The sequence below is a fragment of the Choloepus didactylus genome, chromosome 27, assembly GCF_015220235.1.
Source record: "Choloepus didactylus isolate mChoDid1 chromosome 27, mChoDid1.pri, whole genome shotgun sequence".
Taxonomy (NCBI): Eukaryota; Metazoa; Chordata; class Mammalia; order Pilosa; family Megalonychidae; genus Choloepus; species Choloepus didactylus.
In genome coordinates this window covers 13,069,143-13,084,491 of record NC_051333.1, presented here as the reverse complement: position 1 = coordinate 13,084,491, position 15,349 = coordinate 13,069,143, and the positions used below count along the sequence as shown (strand labels likewise).

Sequence of the window (15,349 nt, the reverse complement as noted above, 5' to 3'; positions counted from 1 at the left end):
TTCTCCTCCAGAACCGAGTGAGCATTTATTCCCTTACAGGTACAGCTTTATTTCCAACACTTCCCAGGAAGAAATCATTTTTAAAAATAATTTTGCAATGTATCTTGCAAAATCAGATTTGGGATCATTTGTCTTCTGCTGGCAGCGTTAGCTTGTAAAAACTTTTTATTAATTTACACCAAGGACCTTGAGCTGAGAAACTATGTTCTCTAAAGTCACAGGCTGTCAGGAAGGCTGCTCTTTGGCATCTTATCAATAGTGAGAATGGAACATCCCACACTTGCCTGTAGGCAGAGAAGCAGCCTTGGTTTCCAACCCAGATGCAGAGTTTCAGAGGAGGGGTTTCCAGCAACAACATCCCACATTTATTTTGACACTGCAGTTTCCAAGGAAACAGGTCCCTGAGTCTGCATCTCAGATTCTGTAACAGATGTTGACTCCATTCACAAGGCCTGCTTGTGTTTTGATTCCATCAAAACTCTGCTTCATTTGATTTTTATGTAAATGCTCCATTTCCCCCAAATCCTAGAATAACCCTCTCTCTCCCTGTGTTGGGGGTGATGCCCAGTGCTCCTTCTGTGGTCCATTCCCTTGAACTTCAGCAAGTCAGTAAACCCAACTTTGTTGGACCCCCAGTGTCTTCCTAGTGGTTTTTATCAGGTAGGCTTTATCAGGAAGAGACTCAGAAATAAGAGATACCTCAGAGATTTGAGAGGGGACACTCTGAAATACCGAAAAGAGAATCCAAAGAGACATCAAGAGATGCAGGAAGCAATTCTGAGATACAGGGTTGAGATGGGATAGCCTTTAAGGAAATATGATCAAAAAGATACAGTTGGAGATTCCAGAAGATTGTGAGAGATGAAGAGAGGTGTTGGGAGATCAGAACATGGAGAAATGTGGAGAAACAGGGAGAGAATCTTTCAGACCAAGGAGATACCCAGATGGGGGAGAAACTGGTGAGACAAAAGCTCAGAGTAAAGGAGAGAACTCTGCTTGTTTATTCCTCCAGTGTGAGGATTCCTGGATATCTGGGCAGATGTAGGTGATGCTGGGTGGCAGAGGTGAGTCTGGTGGGGGAGACAGGTGTGGATATCAGGCTGCAACATGGGGAGAAGAGGGGCAGGGACTGGGGGAGCCCAAGGGAGGGAGAAGCCAGGCACTCTTCACTATGAGGATCCCCCGAAATAAGACCCCCTCACCTTGGGGCCCTTTCCTATTGTTTTTGCAGAATTTCTAGACCACTTATCTGTCCCTTGAAGGCACAGCCTCTGGAGTTTTCATAGGGCCAGCTGCGGATGTCCTAAGAGTCAGAAACTTTGGATCACCCTTCCTGGCTTTGTGATCTTAGGCTCAAAACTTATCCTCTCTGGGCTTCAGTTTTCTCATCTGTGAAATGAGGTTGAAAATATTTCCACCCTCATTTGCGAAGATCCAATGAATTCACACATGTGAAGAGTTTAGAAGAGCACCTGGCTCAGAATGAGCTCTCTACAGGCGGTGGCCATCATTATTTTTATCATCAAACTTGACTCCTTCCTGCCCTTACCACCTCCACCCACATCATCACCAGGCCCCGACGGGTTAACCTGGCCAATCAGGCTGCCTTTCCATCACCACACCCTCTGCCCAGTCAAGAGGAAGCCAAGCATAAATGCAAATCACCTGGGGCCAGGCTGCAGTAGTTCAAATCATAGTCCTGTTACTTCCTGTCTGGGTGACCTTGGGCAAATGATCTCCTTCCTTTGGGCCTCCTTTTCCTCCTCTGTACAGCAGATATATAGTGGCACCTTCTCATAAAAAGTTGCTAAGGGGATTAAATTAATTAATGCATGTAAAGCACTTGGAACAGTTTCTGTATATAGTAAGGGCTCAATAACTCTTAGCAATTAATATTATTAATATATAACAACTGCCTCATTGGCCTGTTGACTTCCACTCTGCCTTCCTACAGTCTGTTTTCCATGCAGTGGAGTGATCCTTTTAAAGACTATTATTGTGGCTACATGTATACAACATAAAATTTCCCATTTTAGCCACTTTCAAGTATACAATTGAGTGGTATTAATTACATTCATGATGTTGGGCTGCCATCACCACCATCCATTACAAAACTTTTCCATCACCCAAAAAGACTAGCGAGACTTTTGTAAAGTCAATGAAAAGAGACAGGAGTCATATCAAACAAGTGTGACATGTTTGGATCCTGATTCAAACAAACCAATTGTAAAAAAAAAAAGAAAAACTTATGGGATGTGATGTGTATGATGTCTGGCATTTAGCTCCAAAATCATCTGGAAGGAGTAGATGAGGGCAAATAAAACAGCATCAGCTGCGAGTGGATGGTTGTTTCTGCTGATCAATTCTATTATTGAAGCAGAGAACAATTCTATTATTCTCTTTACTTTTCTGTAAGTGTGAAATAAAATAAAACATAACCTGTGCTTGGAAAGAGAGGGGGGAAATATATTTATGGGATTATTGGGGAAATTTGAACACTCTGATAGTATATAAGATAACATGAAGAAATGAATGTCAGTTTTTTAAGGTGTGATAATGGTATTTTGGCTATGTTAAAAAGAGAGTCCTGCTCTTTTAGAGACACAGACTAAAGTATTTCTGCATGAAATGTCTGGGATTTGCATCAAAATAACCAAAGGGGCTCAAAGTGGAGTATCGTAGGGGTCATGAAACAAGATTTACCATGTTCGTAGTATGTTTGAAATTTTCCATAATTTAAAAAAGCTAGTAAGAAAAAAAAAGTATATCAAACCCTAAACCAGTTTGTGTCACTTCCTGTATTTAAAATCTTCCCCTGGTTCCCACTCATTTTAGGCCCCTGCCCAACTCCCTGTCCTCAAGTGCTGCTCTCTCCCCATCATTCTATCTTCCCACACAGAGGGCTTCTGGCTGCTAATTCTTTCAAGCATTCATTCAACCCAGCATTATTGAGCATCTACTATTTGTGCTAAGTCCTTTTCTGGAGATGGGAACACAGAGATAATCAAGATAGGCAAGCTGTCCATGCTAATGGCACACCTTCTAGGAGTCAGGTTTACAGTGCGAAGTGCATGCAAGGGGACAGAATAACCGACTGACTGAGCAATGGAGGGAAGGGATCAGGAGCAGGAGATCAGGGCAGGAGAGGTCTGCTGCAGCTGTTACATTCGAGCTGGGACTAGATGGGGGGAATCAGGCATGCAAAGAGATGGAGGAGGGACCTTGTTGACAGAGGGAACGGCTAGCACAAAGGCCCTTACATGGGATTGAACACAGCACGCACAAGAGCTAGAAGGAGAGCGTGAGTCTGGAGTATGGCAAGAAATGCTAGAAGAAATCTCTGGAACAGGGCATGCTCCTTCCTACCTCGAGGTTTGTGCACTCGCCGTTCCTGGGACATCCCTGACCCTATTATGGCCTAGTTTAATGCACAATAAAAACAAAAAGTAATATTGATAAATTTAATGAGCACTCGGTATGCTAGGCATTGTTCTAAGCACTTTTCATTGATTATCAAATTCAATCCTAACAAACCTCCATATTATAGATGAGGAAACTAAGGTCCAGAAAGGTGAAGTGACTCGCCCAACGTCACACAGCTAGAAAGTGGCAGAACCGGGATTCCAAACCAGTCACGCAAACAATCTGACTGGAGAGCCCAGATAACGCCGCCAGGTATCGCCCACGGCTCCCAGGGCTCGCCAGAGCCTGTGGGTTACGAGGCTGGAGACCCACCCTCACGGGGGACTTCTATGGGCATTTCACGGTCATTCCTGCACCGGGCGGGAAAGTGCACCATCACTGCCCGGGGAAGGGCGCCCAGCCGTGTGCCATCCCGGGCCTGGCACCAGAAACTCCAGCCTCCCGAGAACACAAGCCTGGGCACCTCGGGGATTGCCCGGGTCTCCTGAGAGCGGCGGAGCATTGGGAAGCTGAGAATCGCGATCCTACCAACGACGAATGGTGTCGGAGCTCTATGCAAATAACGAGCCTCTGGTAGGGCGTCTCGCCCTGAGTCTGGAGTCCTGCCCCCGCCCTCTCGGGAAGAAAAATCCAGTCTTTTTTGCAAACACCTGGAAGGGTGGAACCGGCCAGGGGCTCCTGAAAGTGCCTCCGGACACGGAACTCCGACTCCCAGAAGAATTCTCGAAAAGAACCGGGACGTAGAAAAGGGAGGGTGGGTGTGCCTATGCTGGGAGCTGTCTCAGTGACCTCTAAGAGCAGTTCTCCGAGTTAAGTCTTGCTCATGCTTGACTCCAGCCTGCCACCGTAGGCCCCGCAACCCGCTGCCCACTTTGCTCTCCGCTAACTCAAGAACCTTGCCCACCCGCTTCCCTCCTCCCATTTCGTCTTCCCCCCGCTGCAGCCTCCACTGGACGCGACTACGCATGCGGAATGAAAAATAGGCTGGGCCCAGCAACTCGTGCGCGCTTCCCTCCACTTCCCTCGCCGTTGCCGGGCGCGCGCCAGGCGGTGCAGCTCCACAGGGTCCAAAGGGCGGTGTAGCAGCAGCGGCCGCTGCGGGAGAGGCCCGGAGCCCCGCCCCCGGGGAGGGGCCGGCCCGCAGGTGAGGGGTGAGGGGTGAGGGGTCCCAGCTGGGACTTCTGGATCCTTGGAATGGACTGGGGCATGGATGCCAGGATTTCACAGAGGAGGATCGACTGGGGTCCGGATGCATGGGTTCTGGAGGAACTGCGCTTTGGTGCTTAGGCTTGGGAAAGTGAATTGAGGCCCGAATGCCAGGATTCCGAGGGGAGCTTGACACCCCTACGCAGAAATCCATTAGGCGTCTTCAGGATGTCAACACACGCTACGTCTTTTCGGGTTTTCCTCCAGGTCTCCTTTCTATCCCCCCACGGCCCCACCTCCGCGCTAGGGATGAAATTTAGCGGCAAGGAGGGAGCGGTTGACATGCCGTCAATGGACGGAGACTAAGCCAAGAGTCGAGTGAAGCCACCTCCTCGACGTGAAATCCCGCCCACTGCGCGCATAGGCCCCGCCTCTGGGACGGAGTGGCAAGAGCCCCGCCCGCTATGCGCACAGGTCCCGCCCCCGAACGGACTTGCAGGGAAACCTACTTTGGGTCTTATTTGCATAGCCCCGCCCGTTCCCTTCTTCGGTACCGCCACCGGGAGGGTCCAGTTACGAAGGTTCCGCCCACTCTGGAATGGAGCACGCCCACTCCACGCTCAGGCTTTAGGCTAGATTGATTTGCAAAGGCCCCGCCTACTCCGTGCAAAGGTTCCAACCCCGGATTGGAAGTTGCAAAGGGCCTGCCTCTGGGTCAGATTTGCATAGCCCGCCCATCGTGCGCTCAGGCTCCAGCTTCCCGCCACGCCCGCCCTAGCTTTGGGATTCAGGACTTCCATAGCCCCGACTCCTGTTTTCAGGCCCTCCAACCCTATCCCCATCAGCCTGGTAATCACTGGCGTCGCTCCCTGACCCCAGGCCCTGTCCCTAGGTCCCTGGGCCGGCGAGATGCTGGAGAGAGGCGCGGAGTCCGTGGCCGAGGGCACCGACCCGAGTCCCACGAGTAAGGAACCGTTGATCAAAGGAGCAGGTAAGAGCGGCTTGTCTGTGGGTGGGGAGCGACCTCCAGGAGTGTGGGCCAAGAGAATCACTTTTGGGGGGAATCTCAGAGTGAGAGTTTGAGGGCCCAGGGACCATTTGGGATTTCCAAAATGCGACGTTCTGGAGAATCCTCTGAATTGAACTTCAGGAGCTCAAAGTGATCATTTACTAGGGCCCAGGAAGTCATGAGAAACAGGGGGATGGCATCCTTGGGAAGATTCTAGAAACTGACACTGGGGGGACCCTTAGTAGCTTTGGGGGTCCAGGTAGGTGACCCTTTGGAGACTCTCGGTGTGATGCATGGCGGGAAGTGGGAACATGCCATTTGGGGACTCTCACAGTGACCCAGGGGTCACACAGTGGGTGGGGGGGAGCGGGCCTAGATTCAGGGCGTGGTCTGCTTCCTGGAGCTCACCGAGCCTCTTGTCCTCCAGCTCCCCACCAGGGCCCGCCACAGAAGCCCAGCCAGTCGGTTCCAGGGCCCGCCGCGGCCGCGGGGGCTCGTTCCCGGCCCTGCCGGCGACCCCCGCCGCAGCGCCCGCAGCGCTGCCCCAACTGTGACAAGACCTTTTCTTACCCGTCCAAGCTGGCTACGCACAGGCTGGCGCACGGCGGCGCCCGCCCCCACCCCTGCCCCGACTGCCCCAAAGCCTTCTCCTACCCCTCCAAGCTGGCGGCCCACCGCCTCACGCACAGCGGCGCCCGCCCGCACCCCTGCCCGCACTGCTTGAAGGCCTTCGGCCACCGCTCCAAGCTGGCTGCCCATCTCTGGACCCACGCGCCCGCCCGCCCCTACCCGTGCCCCGACTGCCCCAAGTCCTTCTGCTACCCTTCCAAGCTGGCAGCCCACCGCCACACGCACCACGCTTCCGAGGCCCGCCCCTACCCTTGCCTGCACTGTCCCAAGTCTTTCTCGTTCCCTTCCAAGCTGGCGGCCCATCGCCTGTGTCACGACCCCCCCCCCCCCCCCCCGGGCAGTCCAACCATGGCCCAGCATCCCTGCTCCAGCTGCAGCCAGGCCTTCGGCCAGAGACGCCTCCTGCTCCTTCACCAACGCAGCCACCACCAGGCAGACGGCCAGGGGGAGCAGGAGTGAACCCTCCCTTGGGTCACTGCCCCCTCTGGGCCAGCCCCCATCAATAAAGTGGGATTTCTAATCCAGGCTATATGAACTTGCCTCTTCCAGAGAGCTGGCAGGGAGGCAGACTGGCCTCATTGTGGGGAAGGCTAACTCTGCTCACCTGCTTTGGGAGGAGGACAGTCACCCACAGAGAGTTACTGCTGGGCCCAAAACCGTGGACCTGGAGCTGTGGTTTGACAGACAGCCTTGGCTTCACTTTTTCCCACCTATTCATATGGCAAAGGTCAAAAGCCTGCCTGCGTTGTGGTTGGTGAGAATCGTAGGGAAACAGTCTTTCCTTTTGTAAGCTTAAATTGGTGCCTCCACTTTGGCCATTTGAGTGTGTCTATTAAAAAAATGAAAAGGCTTGTGCCAACTATTCCATCCACCTAGGAATTTACGCTATAAACTCAAGAATGTGAAGAAAACAAAACGGAAGGATGTTTGCGGCAGCAGGATGGTTGTGGCCAAAGATTGGAAGTATCCCATGCCCATCAATAGGGGACCAGCTAATGAATTACAAGACAGCCACAAAAAGGACACCATGCAGCCACAGGAAAAAGAATCAGCTCTACATGTACTGATGTGGAAAGATCTCCAAGATACAGTAAGTAATTAAAAACAAAACAAAACAAGAACAAAGGGGAAACTATTAAGAGTATGAAAAAGTTGAAAAGCACAGGTTTTGGAGCCAGGCACACCTAGGTGTGAGCTGTGACCCACTAAGTTACAAGCCATGGGACATTGGACAAGCTTCTCAACTTCTCTGGACTCAGGTGTCTTGGCTGTTAAATGAGGGTATGATAAGGCATTGGTCTTGGGCAAAGCCCCTCTTGCAGCCTTTTTCTCCCACTATAAAGATGGCTCCTCATTCCACACACGTGTACTAAACACCTACTGTGTGCCAGGCCCTGCACAAGGCATCCTGACATGGCAGTGAACAAGACATGCCTGAGGGAGATGCACCTAATCAACTGGTGGCAAAAAGAAGTGTAAAATAGCTAAGGCTGTTCTGAAGAACAAGTTAGGGGGCCTTGCCCTCCTTCATTACTATATTACTGAGCTGTAGTAATGAAGCCTTGGTGTTGTCCTAGGGAGAGACCAACAGACCAGTGCAAGAGAACTCAGCTCACAGCCCTGTGGTATTAGAGATTCTGACATATGACATACAGATGACATATGACCCCTACCTGTAGATCAGGGATTGGCAAACTTTCTCTGTAAAGAGCCAAAGAGTACATATATTTAGGTTTTGCGGGCCATATGGTCTCTGTCACAACTACTCAGTTCTGCCATTGTGGCACAAAAGAGGATGCAGACACTCTAATACATAAATGAATGTGTGGCTGTTCCGATAAAACTTTATTTGTAAAAACGAGATGGACTGGATTACGCATGTGGGCTGTAGTTTGCCAGCCTGTGGCGTAGATGACAGGAAAGGATAGACTCATTTATGAATGAGGCTGAGAGACATGGGGAAAAAAGGGGGGGGCAAGTCCTGTGGTAGGCAGTATAATGGCCCCCTGGCCCCCTAAAGATGCCCATGTCCTAATCTCCAGGATTTGTATGTTACCTTATACATGGCAAAGGGGCTTTATGGATGTGGTTAGGTTAAGAACCTTGAGATGGGGAGATTACCCTGATTATCCGGGTGTGCCTGATGTAGTCACAGGGGTTCCTATATGAGAAAGAGGGAGGCAGAATAGTCAGAGGTGAGAGTCGCAGTGATGTGGAGCCACAAGCAGGGAAATGGGCAGCCTCTAAAAGCCAGAAAAGGCAAGGAAACGGCTTCTCCCCTGGAGCCTCCGGAAAGAGCACAGCCCTGCTGACACCTTGATGTTAGCCCAGTGAGAATGATTTCAGAGTTCTGACCTCTACAACCATAAGATAATAAATGTCGGTTGTTTTAAGCCACTGAGTTTAGATGATTTGTAACAGTGGCAATAGTAAACTAATACAGATCACCTACCTCACACCATCCACAAAAACTTCTAATCATTTAAGATCTAAATTTGAAAAGCAAAATTCTAAAACATTTAGATGGAAATAAAGGAGAATATCTTAGTGACCTCAAAGGTACAGAGAGTGTTCTCAAGACACAAAAAAATGAAAATCATAGAGGGAAAGGCTGGTAAATTTCATCATAAGCAAATGTAAAGTTATTACTATGATAGAAAGGAGAAAGATACAGTATTGAGTATACCTGGCATATATTACTATATAGAGGAGTTTAGGAAAGACCTTAAGGAGACAGTGTTTGAGCTGAGCTCTGAACGTCGTGGAGGATGGAATGAGAGATGGTTGTAGAAAGTGACCAGCATTAGGGGTAAGGCCAAGCAGGCAAATGGCAACCAGCAGGCGGCTGAACTGCAGGCCACTCAGCAAGGCCTCAGGGGGCTGGAGGGAGGATTCCATTCCCTCCCAACCTGGCCTTGCTGCTCATATCCATTACCCACAGAGGTTCCCAGAAGATTTCCTCCAAAGCAGCCACAGCCCCATCAAAGGTTCAAGGACACAAACTCACTTGAGAGGTCTCGATCCGGTCCAACCTTACCTAGTATGTAGATGGAGAAACCGAGGCCAGGAGAGATGGGATTTACCCACAAGCAATGAGCAGTAGCCGAGCTAGGGTGGATCCTGGCTCTCTTGATGCCCTGCAGCTCCCTGCACACATCAGACACACTCCTGCCTGAGGGTCTCTGCACAGTATCCCACAGATACTTCCCTACTCCTCCCAAGTCTCTGCAGAAAGGTAAAACCTCAAGAGAGGCCTTCCCGGATCACCCTATCTAAACGACCCACCCTGCCCCACCACTCTTATCACATCGCCCTGATTTACTTGCTCTCACGGCCCTTATTCCTGCCCGACACTGCTTTACACTCCTGGTCTCTCCCCTCCGCAGCAGTCAGCCCCATGAGAGGAGACTTGTGTCCCCAGAGTCTCACGCATGGTGGGTGTGCTAGGCAGAGTAATGGCCGTCCGAAGACGTCCACATCCTAATCCCTGGAATTTATGATTATGTTGTGTTAGGTGGCAAAGGGGAATTAAGTTGTTGGGTGGAATTAAGGTTGGCAATTGGCTGATCTTAAAATTGGGGGAGTACCCTGGATTATGGAGGTACAACCAAACATAATCACTGACTTTAATTTGGTCAACAGTTTCTTTAATTTCCATAAGATCATCCATTTTTTTATTTAGTCTTGCAATGTCTTCTTTATGCTCTTCTAGGGTCTTCTTGATTTCCTTCATATCCCGTACTAGGGTCTCATTGTTCATCTTTAGTTCTTTGAGTAGCTGCTCTAGGTGTGTCTCTTCTGGTCTTTTGATTTGGGTGCTTGGGCTTGGGTTATCCATATCGTCTGGTTTTTTCATATGCTTTATAATTTTCTGTTGTTTTTGGCCTCGTGGCATTTGCTGTCCTTGATAGGGTTCTTTTAGGGTTTGTAGACCAGTTGAAGTCCTTATCTCTAATTTATCAGATCTACAGCTTCGTGGAGTACACTTTCTCTAACTAACCAGCAGGTGGCGTCCACGAGCCACCTGTTCTCCACAAGCCAGATCTCCCCTGCTTAGCCTTTTTGGTGAGTGGGGGAGTGAGTCTTGTGGGGCCCAATTGGTGTCCCAAGCTTGCGTGTGTAGTTGGTGTTGCCTGCCCTGTATGTGGGGCGTGTTTCTGGGCAGTCGGGGAGGGGGGGTGGCCCTAACAATCAAATCTCCCTGATGATCCTAGAGTTTTAAAGCTACTGCAATAGTCTAATCCTTCAGTTCAGTCCTGCCACAGTTTGTCTCTGCCACTGACCCACAAGTCTTTGGTATTGGCGTATGGCTCCTGAGACTTGCAAGTGGGCCCCTCTTCCAGGCTGTGCACCCCGGGTCCTCTGTTGAGGGATGACTGTGCTATGTCACAGGTGAGTGCCGTCCCCCCAGGGCAGTTCTGGGCTGCTGGGCTGTGTTGGGAGGCTCCCAGTCTGCTCAAATGATGGCTGAATGGGGCTCTGTTAATTCACACTGCTCCCCCTTCCCAGCTCTGGGACATTCAGCTGAGGTTGCAGGGAAGGCTAATGTCCACGCCCAGTTTTGTGGTGTGTGCCTGTTATTTGAAGCACTTCCGTCACACTGGGTTGTCTGGGGCAGCTCTGGGCTATGGGGCTGGCGATGGGCAGGAGTGTTTCCTGTCCACCAGGATGGTGGCTGTGAGCGGACACCCCCCTTTTCTTGGGAAGTTGTGTTGTTTAGTGAATTTTCTCAGCCACTGGATTATTGCCTTTTGTCTCAGAGCTCTCTTATTTCTGCTCTTGACTTGATGTGCCCAAATTTCAATTCTTTGAAGCTTTCTGTATTGAGCTTCTTAGAGTAATTGTTTTAGAAAAAGCAAAAAGGATTTAAAAAAAAAAAAAAAAAAAAACGGCCCTCCTCAGAGATCTAATGGGTTATTGAAATGCTAATAGACAAAGCAACCAGGGCCATTAAGGAAAGGTGCCCTGGGCAGAGAGATCAGCCTTGGTTCGGGATTTGCATATGCGCCTCAAGGCCTGATCTCCGCCCTTCCCCTTTCTGTGTTCACCAGAACTCCAAAAATCCTCTGCTTTTATTTTGGAGCTTCTCGTGTTGTTTTCCTTCTATGCCCGTCTCCTCTCTGCTGGGCTGGCTGCTCTCAGAGTCTCTGGTGTCTGGCCTCAGTCTATCTATGGTTGGAGTTTGAATCAGTAGAATGAGTTTCCGATGAGAGCAGCCACTGCAATTCTCCCTTCTCCTTCCTGGAGCTGACAGCCCCTCCTCCCCCGGGACTGAGCCTGGCAGGGAGGGGCGCGGGTCCCCTGGCCGCAAAAACTTACAGATTTCGCTGATCTCAGCAGTTCCACGTTTTCATGAGTGTTGTATGAAGTATGCCCAAAGACAGATTGCTCTGTGGTGTCCAGTCCACGCAGTTCCTGGCTTTTTACCTACTTTCCTGGAGGAGTAACTAAAACATACAGCTCACCAGTCTGCCATCTTGCCCCGCCTCTGAATCACTGACTTTAAATGTGGAAGAACGGGACAGAAGAGTCAGCGTGAAGAGTAACGTGATATGAGGAAGACTGACTGGCCACTGCCGGCTTTGAAGATGGAAGGGGAATGGAGCGTGGGCAGCCTCTAGAAGCTGGAGCAGGCAAGAAAATGGATTCTCATCTATAGTCTCCAGAAGGAATGCGGTCCTGCTGACTCCTTGATTTCTAGCCCAGGGATACCTATCTTGGACTTCTGACCTCCAAGTCTGTAGAATAAATTTGTGTTGTTTTAAGCCACTAAGTTTGTGGTCATTTGTCACAGCAGCAAAGGAAACAAACACAGTGGATGATCAGTACACGGGTGAAGGAATGAACAGGTGAATGAGCACATACAGAGTCTTAAGACCACCCCCATCTTATCCCCACCACCATCCACCTTATAGATGAGAAAACAACGGTCAAGAAAGGGAAAGGAAAAGATCACGAGTGGTGGCCCTTGGTCATGAGGCAAAAGTAGGGAAAGGGCTGGAATGTCCAAGCAAAGGTTACCCAAAGGTCAGATCTCAAACTCAGCTCTGGTCCTGCCCTCGCCCTTCTTGTCCCTCCACCCCCCAGGAGAAAGTCCAAGCTCCTTGGCCTGGTTCACAGTCCTTCAGAACAGTACTGTCCATAAGAACGTTTCTCAGTGATGGAAGTGTGCACTGTCCAGTAGGGTAGCCACCAGCCATGTGTGGCTATTGAGCACTTGAAATGGGACAGAAGAAATGAATTTTTAATGTCATTTAATTTTAATTAAAGAGCCTCCTGTGTCTATTAGCTGCAATATAGATATCAGAACTGCAAGAATTGTGCTCACCTTTCCAGATAAATCTGCCCCCAAGTTCTCTTCACCAAAGGCAGCAATCCTTTGTCAACTGCCCCTAGGCACTGGCTAGTTCCCGCTTCCTGGCCTTTGCCCATGCCAGGACCCCCACCTAGAACACCATCCCATCTTCTGCCCCGATTCTTTAAGACCCAGCTCAGTTCCCTTAAATGTGGAGGAGCCTTACAGGGGGTCCAGGATTTGGGTGGTTTCATTAAAATGCCCCTTGCCCCCATTCTACCTTCCAAATTATGTGATATAAAACCATGCTGGTGACAACTATACAGCTACTTCTGAAAGTCCTGGAGAAAGGGAGCTATTTCTTCAAGAAGGAGGCATACCTCGTGAGCATCCAGGCCTCCAGCCCAGGACCCAGAAGCCCTGTTCCACTGAGGAGAAACCGAAATGCAAGAAGGGGTTCAGAGGGTTGAGAAAAGGCACTGAGGGTCAGGTTCCCAATTCTCTACTACCCCACAGGGGTGAGGGGGCAGGGAGGGGGGACAAAGAGCTCCTTCCCTACCAGACCCCTGATGGAGGGGCCCCTCATTCTCCCTGGGACCCCAGGACATGAGTCTTAAGGTATCCCAGAGACCTGGACCCCAGAGGGGAAGCAAAAATCCAACATAAGACTGAAATTTTGGGAGATTCCACAGTGAGAGGGGACAGCTGTTCCAAACCAAGTCACCTTTATTAAACTCATCCTGTGTGTGCACGTGTGTGTGTGCACGTACTTCAGGCCTGGGGCACTACCCCATACAGCTGGTGGGGAAGTAACTTCTGCTTCTCGTTGCAACTGTAGATCCACCTGGGGCGGACGAAAACCAGGGAGGGGTTGTCCATGAGGGCCTGCATGGGGGGCGGAGATGCACGTATGAACGTGTGAGTGAGGAGGGAAGGGTGGGGATGCCATGGCAGGGTGGGCTGTCCCTTTCCCCGGCCCTCCAGGACTCACCTCTTCAAAGCTGGGGTCCCACTCCTGCGCCGTGATCACAAACTGGACCCGGTCACTCATGTAGTCCTCGAGCTCCCTGGTCAAAGAGAAGGAAAGAGGGACAGGCTATTTCAGGGGCTTTATGTCCCCCCTCTCGACATCTTATTCCCCAGCCGTCCTCAAAGGCCATCATCCTCTCTGCCTGTGGCTCCCCCATTCTCCCATGTGCTGGTCCCGTCACAGCCATGAAAACTGCAGCTCCTACCATTGCCAGTCCCCATGACAGCTTTCCAGAAGTGGGATGGGGTTCCTCACTTCAGAGAGGAGGAAACCAAGAGAAAGCCAGGCATCCGTGCTGATGTTCCAACTCCCCGGCCTGTGTGTGCTGCTGGGTGTGCCCCTTCCCTGGAGGCCTCTGGACAGCCTTTCTCCCCACAGCCTCCCACCGCGTCCCCCCGCCTGCGCCTGCACCCAGCTCCCCTCCTCCATCCCCAACCCTGGAGGCTCTGACCCATTGAAGGCTGTGACGTATCGGATGAGCTGCCGCCGCTCGTCCCCAGGGAACTCCCCGTACAGGAAGAAGTGTTTGCCCTGGAAGAAGTCTGTGGGGGAAGACAGTGGATGGGGAAAGTGTGAGGCCACCGGAGTTCTTTTTTTTTTTTAATAAGAAATTTTATTTTGAGATAAATTCAAACTTACAGGAACAGTTGCAAAAACAATACAAACCCCATACATAGAACTCCAGCATACCCTGACCCCCATCTCCCGATACCCCGATCCACCACCTTTAACAACCTGTCACACCACCATTTTCTTTCTTTCCCTCCCTCCCTCCCTATCATCCAACATCTATTGCTCTGTCTTCTGAACATGAGAGCTAGCTGCACACATCCTTGAAAAAACAATATAATTCACATATACATTCCCCATGAACAAGAACATTCGTTTATGCAATCCCATTAAACGCAGCTAAGAAGTTCAAGAAATTCAACCTTGATACAAAGCTTACATTCTATATTTCCTTTTTTTTTATGTCCCATCTGTGTCCCTTTGAGCCTCCTCTCCTCCATCCTCAGATCCCATCCACGATCATCCTTGGCATTTAATTGTCATCTATTTAGACTGTCTTTTTTTTTTTTTTTTTCCAATTGTGGAAACATACATACAGCCTAAATCTTCCCATTCCACCCCTTCCCTAGCATTCCATTAGTGGGATTAATCACATTTAGAATGTTGCAATGCTATCACCTTCCCACCATCCCTTTCTAGAAGCTTCCCTTCACCCCAAACAGAAACCCTACACTCATTTCTTAACTCCCCATTGCCCCTTCCCCCACTTCTCGGAACCCCTACTCTACTTTTCATCTCTATAGTCATATTCTCTGATACTTTCTTTGTGTTTACTGTGGGGCTTAAATTTAACATCTTAAATGTACAACAATCTTGTTTTTCTTTGATACCAACTTAACTTCAATAGGACACACAAACTATGTTCCTATACTCCCTCATTCCCCCACTTTTATGTAGTTCTTGCCAAAAATTACATATTTTACATTGAGTCCAAAACCGCTGATTTATCATTACAGTTTACGTATTTTAGATCCTTTAGGAAGTAAACAGTGGAGTTACAAATCAAAAATACAGTAGTATTGGTATTTACATTTACCATGTGATTTTTAGTGGTACCCTTTATTTCTTCCTGCGGTTTCAGTCAATTGTTTAGTGTCCCTTCCTTTCAGCCTGCTCAGCTCCCTTTAGCATTTCTTACAGGACTGATCTACTGGTGGTGAAGTCCCTCAGCTTTTTTCTCTGCTGGTAGGGCTCCCTTTAGTATCTGAAGTAGGGCAGGTCTTTTATTAGCAAAATCTCTCAGCAT

The 15,349-nt window shown here is 49.7% G+C and overlaps 2 protein-coding genes across 10 annotated transcripts in view; one reads left to right on the top strand and one right to left on the bottom strand.

Moving 5' to 3' along the window:
* Positions 1-4,040: 4,040 nt before the first annotated feature.
* ZNF575 (zinc finger protein 575) lies at positions 4,041-6,732 on the top strand. 3 transcript variants are annotated; one of them, XM_037820677.1, is made up of 4 exons: positions 4,041-4,177; positions 4,367-4,567; positions 5,462-5,560; positions 6,006-6,732. In XM_037820677.1, exons 3-4 carry the CDS (start codon positions 5,479-5,481, stop codon positions 6,665-6,667), a joined length of 744 nt encoding a protein of 247 aa, XP_037676605.1. In that variant the 5' UTR covers positions 4,041-4,177; positions 4,367-4,567; positions 5,462-5,478; the 3' UTR covers positions 6,668-6,732. The 3 variants fall into 3 exon arrangements, with proteins under 3 accessions (XP_037676605.1, XP_037676604.1, XP_037676603.1); XM_037820676.1 differs by lacking the exon at positions 4,041-4,177 and having other exon boundaries at positions 4,198-4,567; XM_037820675.1 differs by lacking the exons at positions 4,041-4,177; positions 4,367-4,567 and having other exon boundaries at positions 5,350-5,560.
* A 6,369-nt stretch (positions 6,733-13,101) lies between these two features.
* The window catches only part of XRCC1 (X-ray repair cross complementing 1), a 26,488-nt gene continuing 24,240 nt past the window's right edge, over positions 13,102-15,349 (bottom strand). For 5 of the 7 annotated variants that reach the window (XM_037820628.1, XM_037820631.1, XM_037820627.1 and 2 more), the window contains 3 exons: positions 13,985-14,075; positions 13,495-13,570; positions 13,102-13,347 (listed from right to left, as the gene is read on the bottom strand). In XM_037820628.1, coding sequence (XP_037676556.1) covers positions 13,117-13,347; positions 13,495-13,570; positions 13,985-14,075 — 398 coding nt within the window. In that variant the 3' untranslated portion in view covers positions 13,102-13,116. Of the gene's footprint in view, positions 13,389-13,494; positions 13,571-13,984; positions 14,076-15,349 lie in introns of all 7 variants that reach the window. The other 2 variants (XM_037820632.1, XM_037820633.1) reach the window with 1 other exon arrangement.

Excerpts from the sequence above, each read along its gene's own strand:
- ZNF575 (XM_037820677.1), top strand. The coding sequence starts at position 5,479 with ATGCTGGAGAGAGGCGCGGAGTCCGTGGCCGAGGGCACCGACCCGAGT. Across the intron at positions 5,561-6,005 it reads ACCGTTGATCAAAGGAGCAG|CTCCCCACCAGGGCCCGCCA; the intron begins GTAAGAGCGGCT and ends CTTGTCCTCCAG.